The following is a 12,272-nucleotide window of genomic DNA, read 5'->3' as shown; positions in this document are numbered from 1 at the left end:
AGAAGAAAAAAATATATATAAATAATGTCGGATTCAGAAGATATGCCTTTGGCAGAGAGAAAGAAGCAAATAATCAATAACAATAATAATCATCATTCGACAGGTATGTTTTCTTTGATGAAATTAATACATTTAAATACTGAATTTAAAATATGAAGCTGGGAGAGGGAGGAGACAAAAGAAGACTTCTATTTGATCTACAAAAGCACAAAAAAAGTTGTAACTGTATTAAAAAAAGCGCGGAAGTCGGAACGCGTTTTTTTCTTTCTTTTTTTCTGCCTCTTTTCTTGCGGATCCGCAATACTGCTGAAGATATGAGTGTTCATATCACCTCATAGTTAATATGTACAAGTGCAAGTGAAGTAGGGCGGAGATTAGATGAAAAGGGATATGGCAGAGCATGAAAAAAAGGGAGAGGAATGGAAATGGTGATTGTAAGACAAAAAACTGCTACCTCCAACCACCACAGGGTGGTCCACAGACATGATCAATCGTACTTTTTTCTTTCATTGGTATGATTGCAGTCAGGTTGACATAATGGAAAAGTCCCTTTATTAAAGTATTATGGTATGACAGTGTGTGGTATAGTGTATGCATCAAGGGAGTGAGATCTGGTGCCACCATTTTTTTTTTTTTTTTTTTTTTTTCGGACAGTACACATGCGATCTTTCCAATTCTGCCATTGTCATTGCAACACCTTTCGATTAGCCCTTCGTGAAACAATTCTTTTGTCTTCAATAACAATCATCAGTTATTGGCGAAATAAAAAAATGAAGGCAATTTATCTGTTGGAAACTATTGCTTCCGCAATCTGAAAATGATCGATCGATCAAAAGAGATCAAGGGCTCGACATATTGCATGCATGATCATCTGATTTAGGTCCATACCCTCATGAGATCGTGCTTAATCCCACTTTTTGAAATCCATTAAACTCACATGTCAACATCAAAAAAAAAAAAAAAAAAAATCTGAAATGAACAATAGATGACGACAATATCGACAGTGGCAGTGATTCCGACACTCCCCTCGGTAAACGCAAGAGACCCCCTGTCAGGAAAAAAGTTATTGATGACGACGATGATGACGGGGATTATCAGAGTAGCGATTCAGCAGCGCCGCTTTCCAAGCGAACTCGTCCTGATATTAAAAGGAGCTCTTATAAAGAGGAGAGTGACGATGCCTCGTATGGATCACCTTCTGTCTCCAAAAAATCTAGTTCTTCTCTTTCAGACGCTGGTGAGTCTTCAGATTCGGATACGCCACTAGCAGCTAAGAAAAAGCCTGTAGCAAAAGCAAGCACCAATGGTAGCAGCAACGGCACTGCTAGAGTAAAGAAAGAGCCAAAATATAAGGAGGAATCCTCCTCTGATTCGGATGTGCCATTGGTAAGCATTGCTATGTATTATATTGCTATCATCATATGGTAGCTTTTGATTTCATTAAGTAATGATATCTAATCTCATATATTTCCTATAACTGCGTCGCCTGGCATAGTCCAAAAAGTCATCAACATCTAGCAAGACTAAAGCCAAGCCTTCAAAATCTATCAAAGTAAAAGAGGAACCTGAGGAGCCCACGTTGGGCAAGTCTAAGAGTGCCATCGACTCAAAGCAAACATCGAGCAAAAAGCGTATTAAAGACGAGCCTGACTCTAAGTCTAATGCGAAGAGGATTAAGAAGGAAGAGGAAGAAGCGGACGAGGAGGAGGAACATGCTTGGTGGCTGCAAGAAAGAGAGAACGAGGATGACTCTGTAAAATGGAAGACCCTCGTACATAATGGCGTCTATTTCCCTCCTCCATATGTTCCTCATGGTGTCAAGATGAAGTATGATGGTATGACATCTACACAATCCTATCAAAATATTTTAGTTGTACAAGGTGAATGGATTGGTGTGTAAGACTGCAATACTCATTCGTTCTTCTGATATCGCACTGGTTTGTTAGGCAAACCAGTTACTCTAGCTCCCGAAGTAGAGGAAGTGGCATCATTCTTTGGTGCGCTCCTGTATACTGAACACGCAGAAAACCCAGTCTTCCAGCAAAACTTTTTCAAAGATTTCTCCAAGCTTGCCAAAAAGCATAAGACGGTAAGAAAATTATCATCTGTCTCTCTCTTTTTTTTTTTTTTTTTTTTTTTTTGCCATTGCTAAATGAAGGAGGTGTCAATTTATCACATCCAAGAGTTTAAATCTCAAGCTCATATTTTAAATTATTTTCGTGTGTGGTTCAGGTTCCTGAGATTACTAGCTTTGGCAAATGTGATTTCACGCCTTTGTATGAACATTTCCAGAACGAGAAAGAAAAGAAAAAGAACATGACAAAAGAGGAAAAAAATGCTCAGAAGGCCGAAAAACAGGCTTTGGAGGAACACTATGGTGTTTGTTACTTGGATGGTCGAAAGGAAAAGGTTGGAAACTTCCGCATCGAACCTCCAGGTCTGTTCAGAGGACGTGGAAAGCATCCCAAGACAGGATGCTTGAAGGTAACTAAACGGGCATCGTAATCCAACATTTTGATGACGCTGCCCCATTTTTAATGGAAGGTTGGTTGATCGATTGGAATTCTTGATAAACTATGTACTACTTAGCTACGTGTCATGCCAGAACAAGTCACCCTCAATCTAAGTAAAGATGCACCTATTCCTAAGGCACCTGAGGGACATAAGTGGGGCAAGATTGTTCACGATGACACCAAGACATGGTTGGCCACATGGAAGGAGAATGTCAATGATTCGACCAAGTATGTCTTCCTGGCTGCAGGAAGTTCTCTCAAAGGTCAATCGGACTTTAAGAAGTTTGAGACTGCACGCGAGCTGAAGAAATGTGTTGCCGACATTCGAAAGGCATATATGACGGATCTTAAGGACAAGAAAATGTTTATTCGCCAGCGTGCCACGGCCATGTACCTTATTGATCGCCTCGCTCTGAGAGCCGGTAATGAGAAAGGAGAAGATGAAGCCGATACGGTCGGCTGCTGTTCCTTACGTTATGAGCATGTTACATTGGAGAAGCCCAACCTCTTGCACCTCGACTTTTTGGGTAAAGACTCTATTCGTTTCCAAAAGACAATGGAGGTTGATGAACAAGTTTTCAAGAACATCCGTCTCTTTAAGCGTGAACCCGCTCAGGAAGGCGATGAGCTTTTCGATCGTCTCAAGGTATAAATACTATGAATCACAGCCTACTCTGGATCTAGTATAATGTTTAAAGAGTTGCGGCTATTAACGCGCATCTGTACTATTCATTCTGAATTTTGACACTTCTTGTAGACTTCAGAGCTGAATAAGCATCTTCAGAGTCTTATGAAGGGTTTGACAGCCAAGGTGTTCCGTACTTATAATGCCTCATTCACATTCCAAGACCAGCTGAAAAAACTGACCCCTGCTAACGGCACTGTGGCTGAAAAGTTACTTGCCTATAATCGTGCCAATCGTGAGGTTGCTGTTCTTTGTAACCATCAACGTGCTGTCAGCAAGGGGCATGCTCTCCAAATGGATAAGATCGTTGACAAAGTAATGCTTTTTTTATTCATGTGGCTTTTGACGCTATATTATGAAAACATTGTTTCTGATGCCTTTTATATTATTATTGTTATTTTTCTTCACTTTATAGATCCGCGCACTCAAGTATCAAAAGATGAAGCTAAAACGTACAATTTTGACACTGGAGCCCAAGTTAAAGAAGAAACGGCCAGAACTTCTGGAACCAGAGTCGGATCTCGAGGAGGACTGGATTATTGAGTATGAAGCACAGTTGATGGAGAAGGAGCGGGAGAAGATCAAGCTTAAGTTCGATAAGGAGAATGAGAAAAGGAAAGAGAATAAGGAAAAGCCCTTATCTGCGAAAGAACTGAAGGAGATGCTCAAAGAAGTAGATGCGCGCGAGAAAGAGCTTGCAAAGGAACGCAAGACAGGTGTTGTACCAGGATCCAAGGGTGCGACCGTTGAGAAGTGTGATGCACAAATGTTGAAACTGGATGACCGTATTGCTGCCACCCGAACTACCATGGTCGATAAAGTAGGTTTTTGCATTGCTGTAAGATCTGTTAGATCTCTCGCTCATCTTGAGTAAAATGACTGGACTAACAAAAGCTTATACCATCTCTCATTTTTCCTGACATTTACAGGAGGAAAACAAACAGACTGCATTGAGTACTTCAAAGATCAACTACATTGATCCTCGTATTTCTGCAGCATGGTGTCAAAAATATGATGTCCCTCTTGAGAAAATTTTCACGAAAACGCTTCGCGAAAAGTTCAAATGGGCCATGACCGTTGATGGCAACTGGGAATTTTAAAAAACTCGAATAGATATTTTTCATTTTCATTAATCACCATCATTATCTTGAATACTCTCTAATTTTTTTTTTTTTTTTTTTTTTTTTTTTTTGTTACTTTATTTTTCTCCAGAAAAATAAGTCATTAAAATAAAGTCGAAGTGCTTAATCGAACTCGAAATATTGAGAGATGGATGAAGAAGGACGAGGCGAAGAATCGATCATCTTCAAAGTTGTAATGTTGAATATACAATTGAGTACAATACCCAAACGAGACTCAGGAGCTAAAATGGAAAACCAAGGATTAGTCAGACATACTTAAATCTACACCTGAGCTAAACACAGTCCGTTGGCTTTTCAGCTTAGCGTGCAATTCACATGTCGTACGCTCGTGTTCACGAGCGGCAAATGTAGTAAGAGCGAACTTATCATGATATTGTATTGTCAACCAAGCTTTCTCTCTTGGCAAGGGGGCAGTAAGTTGGGGATAGGATTGACATCTATTGACTCTCAGTATGGTTTTGTGCTTTTGTAGCCAGACAACTGAACGTTCTTATTTCCTGGTTCGAGATGGAGATTGACGTGGCAAGCAGTGACGAGTTCCAACCAAAAAAAAAACATTTCTCTTCCTATTTCTTTTCGTGTATAAATGTGGTTATTGAGCATTTTCTGGAAATAATAAGAACAAGAGGAGAAAGTGTGATGGACGATCCAATAGGTATAAATAAGTGAGCATTGATTTTTTCTTTTTTCTTTTTTTTTTTTTTTTTGACGTCAGATTTATCGTAGTCAACGCGACCGAGCGTGGCCCGTGCTCAAATAAAGTGGCCAACTCATGTTCTAAATAATAAAGCTTACTATCATTGTTATTACCATCAATACTATTATAAGGGCTTCACTAAATCCTTTAATGCGTACAAGAACTTGTTCTTAAAATGATGATGGTGACAACCTGGGCGCTACTCAATAAGTCTCGGTGTATATTGTGCATATTTACATCCAATCGATTATACAACATCTACCCTTTTTTTTTTTTTTTTTTTTTTCGTCTGTTTTACTCTAAATTTTCATTTATAGTAACCCACTTTATAATTTTTAGATAGCAGTAACCAGATCATCCCAAAATAAGTCATGAGGGCCCCTCCTTAATCAGCACACAGGAAAAAGAAAAGGCGTTCAAGGCTTTGCAAAGACGAGTAAATATAGATTTATGTCAAGAAACAGCCGCTTTATGATCTGATAACAAAGGCCAATTTGTTGATGTTTGGGGCTAAAGGAGAAAAAATAAAAAAATAAAAAAATATGGCGTAACAAAAGCTTGGGAAAAACCTGTAGCGGCCATGACCTAGCTCAGACATCACTTTTATTATCGAAAGAGCCTTCCTTCATTATCACCAAAAGCCTCCTTGAGGACAAAAGTCGCTTATTAGCCGACATCTCCGCCTTTTTTTTTTTTTTTTTTTTTTTTTTTTTTTTTTTAAACTCCAAGGTTCAAGGCGCCACACAGTGCTTGTCGGTTTTTTATTCTTCCTGACGAGCTTGGAACAAAGGAAGTCGAAAATAACAAATGCAGTTTTCTCTTTATCATTATTATTATTAATATTACACTTATTCCCGACCATCATAGCCAACCTAGCTTCAAATAATTAAACTCAACAAATGGATAAGGACATTAGTTCATTATCAACGAACGTTCAGCTTCGGTCCATGCTCAACTAATGTCCTTATCTGTTTGTTGGATTTAAATCTTCAGAACCAGAATAACGATAGAGAAGCAGGAAAGCCGTTTCAGATGGGTTCCCCTTACTGATAAAAAGGAATGCATTAAAGATTGCTGGATCGCTGCTATCCCAATCGAGAAAAGTGGGACTGTATTTAAAACCGGGTTGGTCTCATGGGTCGTGAGATTTTTTATTATACAGACAAAAACAAAAAAAAAGAGACTCGAGAAATGAGAAAATAGAAAACAGTAGTTTAGGAACGAAGAGCAAATACGAACAAATCATAATCGTAAAACATGAATAAAGCAAAAAAAGATAACGGAAATAGGTGGTTGTCATTCTCCTCTATCATAATCATAAACTCGTCATTAAAAATAAAAAATAAAAAAATAATAAAAAAATAATAAAAAAAAATAACCCCAGGTGGGAAATGGTCATACGAATCACCATTTCTTATTCTAACCGAACCCTCATCCATCATTAACGGGCAAATCCTGGCCTGGAAAGTGAAAGATGGCTTGCTTTTCAACGCCTTTGGGTACTCAAGGGCGAGCTTCCCCGATTCATGAAGACCTCATAGATGTCTCATTGCTACTCTGTCTCGAATGCTGATAAATCGCTTCCATGTCTGAACCAGCACCTTCGCGCCCCTCAAATTTCCCGCCTATTTGCCGCTTTAAAGGGTTATAACCATTCATGTGGCCATGTGCATGGCCTTGCTGATGCTTTTGTGATTGTAGCTGATATTGTTGTTGATGTGTATAAAATGGCATATTTGGTGAGTCTGTATAAACACTAGGGTGTTCTCGTGCAGGGCTCTGCGGATGAGACCGTCGCTGCTGCTGAAGTCCTTGGCGCTGCTGCTCCAAGGAATAGAAATACTGTTGTTGGTGTCGTGTCATATGTGGTGGCGTCGTCGGCACCCCGTTTTTATCCCCGCCATCCGATGGTTCCGTTACAGGGTCATCTACCATCAATATACGAGATGGGTGCATAGTTGCTCCATTACTACTAGAGTAGTGTTGACTTATATCTCGGACAGAGACACTTCCAGTGCTGGCTCGATGTTGTAAATGCCGTGATTGCTGCTGCTGGTGAGGTCGGTGAAGTGGCTCTTGTATGTCCATGCCACCACTTGTATCTCGAGGTACTGCCAGTACCACGGATATTGGAGTCAAATTTATAGAATTAGGTGTCGAAAACGAGTCCCAACTTGCCTGTTTTCGAATCTCAATCTTCATGTGTTCTGGACTGCCATTGTGAGGTGAAACTGAGGGCTCATTGATGTGAGCACCACCACCTTTATTTGGCTGCTTTGATATATCAATCTGCATAGGTTCTGAAGGACGGCCGGGATTGTTGTCGCCGCCGCTGGTGGTCGCGCCAATAGATCCGTTGCTTGGTTGCTTTTTGATCACATTTTGATGGTTATAACCATGATAAGGGTCATATTGCTCGTCTGAAATGTACTCCATGTCATTTTCACTGCCCCAGTAGTCTTGGTGGTGATAGTAGCGATGCTGTTGATCACCATAAGCTCTCTCAGGAAGCGAATTTGAAGAAGCCATTCCTCCTGTTACCACGCCAGAGCTCGACTGCGATGCCGATGTGGCTACAGGAGAGCGGGGATTTGCAGCGCTCTCCTCTATCCGATATGACCATGACCTCGCGAGCGGCGGATTAGAGTACCTAATTCCCTGTTGCTGAGCTGCCGCTGTTGCATTCCGAGACAGAGTTGAGCGTCCATGTAATGCGACTTCTTGCTGCGAAGCTCCCGAAAAGGACTGTTGAACATATGGGCGAATTGAGGATCCTCCACTGTATTCGGGCTGTGCAGTATTACTGCTGTGGTATGGCTCACTGTTTAGCTCCATGGGCTCGTCTCGCGCATCGCGGGGCTCTCTACGGCCTTCTGGGCTATTGCATCCTTCACTAGACTCTGCAGAGTTGGACTCTCGTCGTCCCAGTATAAAGGAACTTTCTGATAGTTGACGACGAATTGTACGTTGATTAGCATCGTTGCTACCGTGGCCTTCGGACATATTTTCGAACTCAGAGCGTTGGTGTGGTAGCTGATATAGAGACTGTCGATGTCTGATTGAAGGCGATTGCTTTCGAGACGAGCCCGCTAGTAAATGCGAGGGGTTGGTGTAGACGTCGTGTAGCTGATTTGAAGAAGCATGGCGAGAGATGACTGGCCGTATGGGAAGACGATCCTCTTGCCTCATATCTTCTGCACTTAATTGAGGCTTTTCGGCTTGAGTCCTTTCCCGACCATGGTTGGTGGGCTCTTTTTCCTGCCCGTGCTCCGTCGTTGCAGCTGGGGATGCACATTTTGTGGGCAACCCACCCAACCCCATGGAGCTATTTGATAGGTTTGGCGACGTCTGCGATTGTTCTTGTGAGCTGGGGGACGACGACGGCCCATCATTGGAAGAGATGGCTAGCGCCGCTTCTAGCTCGCGATTCCTTGCAGCTAGTTGCAGGATTTTGCCTTCAGTTTGCTGCAGCAGCTCGGCCTTGCGTTCTAGCTCACGAACATAGAGATCTTTACGTTGTCTGAACGCGCGTTGAGCTGCTCTGTTCTGAGCTGCACGCTTACTCGTGTTTCGTCCCTGCTGCTCTGTGGCAGTAGAGCTGCCGGTTGATCCTGCCTTACCGCTACTGCTTGGAGCGCTTCTAGGCTCTGTTGTTTCGGACGAGGAGGCTGTAGCTGCAGCCACTCCATGGTCGGTTGAAGGAGTCGCAGAGTCAGCCGGCTGGCGATGAAGCTGCTGTTGATGGGCAGCGGCGGTCAGGTTAGCTCGTGCAAGTCCCGCAGAATGATAATGGTGTTGTTGATGGTGAAAGCTATGCCTGCTACTGGTAGTACTGTTCCCGCTGCCAGGAGTGTAGCCCAAGCTATTACTGGTTGTCGGCCCTGCTGTAGTGCTTCTGTTGTCATTAGCACTGGAGTAGTGGCGATGTGAGAGACCACTGTGGTGAGGATGGCGTGCACCTTGAAGGGACTCCGTGCTTGAGAGCGAATCAGCTCTCGAGAGACTGGAGGTTGTTGTGGTAGAAGGGGCAGAGGTCGAGCTCATGTACAAATCTGCTCATAATTATTTTGAGAAAACAAACAAAGACGCATAGCATAATTTAGTTGGAGGTCTTATCCTTCTTTCGCCCCTCGTTCACAATTTAAAAAATGGAAGTGCGTTCGGTCCCTAGCGCTTGGCTTAACAGAAATCCCTTGCTAGCAAAACAAAACAAAAAAAAAGCATTAATGGTTTGCTGCTAAAGTAGCGATACCATATTACGAACCTGGAAGAGATCCAGCAGAGGATGAGTGACGACTGTGATGGGTGCGTGCATAAAAACGTTGAGGGCCTGGCCCATGAGGCGATGGCGGCAGATGTGAGGGATACTGCGTATAATTGTGCTGAGGGTGGGGCTGATGTTGAAGCGACAGAAGCTGGGACTGTCCTAGTCGCAATGGAAGATGAGGAGGGCGTGGATCTAGTACCTGTGTCCCTAGACCTGTTGGCATCATCTGTTGCTCCGATCGTATTGCCTTGTCAAGCTCTCGGAGGGAGGGTAAGGTTAGTGATGGTGGGGGGGCTGGCCCTGGCCCTGGCCCTGAATCAGATCCGAAGTCATGCATTTCTGCGTGAGGATTGTGGAGCGATATGTTGGAAGGACTAAAAGGACGTAAAAGAAAGCTGGTCGAAGGTACACTCTCGCTCTATGGAAGTAAACCAGTGATGACGAAGCACGAAGTAAAGCTAAGACTGTCAGATTGTCCCTGAAGCGCTGCTATTCCTATCGTTGGAGTTAGGCCTGGATGTTATATGAGAGTCTAATAAGAGTGCATGAACAGGGGGCACTAATAGGGGTTAGAGGAAGTGAAATTAAAATTAAAAGAAAGAAGAAAAGAAAAGGAAAGACAAGGGAGTGGTATAATATTCTGAGATGAGAGTAAAGAACGAACAAGTACATGAATAGAGGCAAAGAAATAAAAACGAAGCAGCAAGAAGGGAGGGACAGAGCCATGGTCCATGCGTCCATCTGATCTTATAGGCCCATACAAGCGTATTACTACAATACACGATTTTCATCAAGGCGCGCATATGAGAAGGTTTTGCCACGCTGAGTCATATTGCCCAAAGAACGATCAAACTCAGTTTAAATAATAGGCCATACCCATGTCAAGTTTGTTTTTCACGATTGCAAGAAAAAGTCCCAGGGGCACACAGCAGAAGGAAATAAAATAAAAGAATCAAACACAGGCATCTTTGTGCACCAATGATTAATGATCTTATGATCCCTTGGCCCATGGCTCATGTCATCATCACCCATCCATCCTTCATTCTGTTTGATCAGCATCATGCCCCTTTTTCCAACATACCCCCTTCTCCCAGCTGGCATATATTATCAATACCGTTAAAATTGTTGATGCTGCCTCTCCATCTATTTGTTCTTTTTTTTTTTTTTTTTTGTCCTTGCTGCTTCCACCCGACTCTCCACTTTCCCTTTCAGGGGATCTGGATTGACATCCACTCCAGAAACATGTCTTTAGAATCATCATATGGTAGATTCAGTGCATAATTCTCTTGTAGAGTAACACCAAAATAAAACAAACAGATCTACTTTAAAATTGAGTAACCCTTGCGGCCATGTTCAACTATGCACACAAAGGTAAAATTTAAGCTACTGCCCATCCTCCTGCTGCGAATTTAAGATCTCTTTTTTTTTTTGTTTAGGGACATATCATGATGCGTTTTGGATTGAAGAATGAAAAAGCAATTATATGTTGTGTGGAGAGCATTGAAAACGAAGCAATAAGCTGCTGATTGTATGTTAAACAATGTGCTCCAGGTGATAGGGGATATAGTAGAAAAGAGCAATGTAATATATAGGGATGAGGGGAGAACCATCAAGGATGTTCTAGTGGTTTGGGAAACCACGGAGCCCCCCTGTCTGCATTGATGCCAACGGTCAAAAGGGTGAGTCTTCAATGGATTGAAAAAAAAATAAACAAAAAATACATCTGCTAGTGTGCCTTTTAATGAGGATTCATAGAACATTCAGGAACAGGGCACACGGAATGGAGATCTGTGCAACGACCTAACTATGAATTACCTCCATCTCCCCGTCTAGTTCAAAAAAAAAAAAAAAAAAAAAAAAAGAGCTGCTTGAAAAAGGAAAGGATAGAGCACAGAGCTTGCTATCCATAAATTCAAAACGCGCTTTAATGCTCAACAACTCAATTCGACCAAGTACACACACATACAAATTCAAGAGTATAAAGGATTATGAGCTGCGGTACTGAAGTCACTTCAACCGATCCACCAGCCACCAAACGAGGTAGAACACTCACGCTTCCTCAAATTGCAAATATTAGATATTAGCACCGCTTAAATTGACTTAGAGCATTGACTATAAACCACTGGAATAAAGATTCCAGATCGCGTGGACTTAGTGTGATCAGATGTGAGTATTGACACAAGAAACCAAAACGTTTGAAAATAGAGACAGAAAATGGCCCACAATAATATACCACTTCTTACGTGAAGAAATGAGGAAGAATTCTCAAGAAACAAACGAGGAATAGCGACGAAAGATGGTTATTGACAAAATAGCAGGTGAAATAAATATTTTTTTTAAAAAAAAAAAAAAAAACCTAGAGAATATTTAGGAGGGCAACGAATGAAGCATAAGTAAAAGGATGAGAAAATAAAGGATAAGGGTTCAAGCAAAGGCGAAAGAGACACAACATTCGTTTTGTAAGCCAGATTACAAACACAAACACATAAGCGGCATTGATTTCATAAAAAAAAAAAGAAAGAAAATAAACGCACACACATTTATACACCAAAACGGCATTGCGTTTCCATCTTTTTGGGGCGCGGGAAATTTTAAAAATGTAGGCGCATGAGATGTACGGATGTTACATGGTGGGACAAATTGTGGCAATTGGGTAAAAACAATGATGTGTATTAAAAGTGGGGAGTGTCATGTGCATTTCAAAGAGAAACGTCCTCCTCCCGTATGATCAAGTCGGCTAGTGGGTTCTGTTATATGATGGCGTACATGGAAGTCTAGTGTTTGTTTAGAGTCCGAGTCCGAATCCGGGATGTTAGTTGGAAGAGCTGAGTAAACTATTTTTTCTTGAGTTGTGCGTTCGGATGTAAGAGGTAAAATAATGGAAGAGAGTAAGGGGGTGCGCGCGAAAAAAGACGAAAAGGAGGAGAGAGGTAATACAAAGATTCGGATGACGAAGAGTTTATGAGGC

General features: G+C 41.9%; 2 protein-coding genes across 2 annotated transcripts; one reads left to right on the top strand and one right to left on the bottom strand.

The window, feature by feature from the left end:
* Window positions 1-24: 24 nt before the first annotated feature.
* BCR41DRAFT_372954 (hypothetical protein) lies at window positions 25-4,298 on the top strand (the record flags this gene model as incomplete). The annotated part of the gene is made up of 9 exons (XM_022026729.1): window positions 25-103; window positions 986-1,386; window positions 1,496-1,835; window positions 1,947-2,089; window positions 2,233-2,484; window positions 2,590-3,159; window positions 3,271-3,513; window positions 3,614-4,036; window positions 4,128-4,298. The coding sequence occupies 9 exons, from the start codon at window positions 25-27 to the stop codon at window positions 4,296-4,298; spliced, it is 2,622 nt and encodes an 873-aa protein (XP_021878670.1).
* Window positions 4,299-6,163: 1,865 nt separating this feature from the next.
* On the bottom strand, window positions 6,164-9,945 carry BCR41DRAFT_358784 (hypothetical protein). The gene is made up of 2 exons (XM_022025111.1): window positions 9,302-9,945; window positions 6,164-9,089 (listed from the first exon to the last, which is right to left on the bottom strand). Exons 1-2 carry the CDS (start codon window positions 9,639-9,641, stop codon window positions 6,562-6,564), a joined length of 2,868 nt encoding a protein of 955 aa, XP_021878669.1. The 5' UTR covers window positions 9,642-9,945; the 3' UTR covers window positions 6,164-6,561.
* Between the last annotated feature and the right edge of the window lie 2,327 nt (window positions 9,946-12,272).

Source organism: Lobosporangium transversale (assembly GCF_002105155.1).
Source record: "Lobosporangium transversale strain NRRL 3116 chromosome Unknown BCR41scaffold_35, whole genome shotgun sequence".
NCBI classification, from domain to species: Eukaryota; Fungi; Mortierellomycota; class Mortierellomycetes; order Mortierellales; family Mortierellaceae; genus Lobosporangium; species Lobosporangium transversale.
The sequence above is the reverse complement of the archived record's forward strand: the minus strand, read 5'-3'. Positions and strand labels throughout refer to the sequence as shown.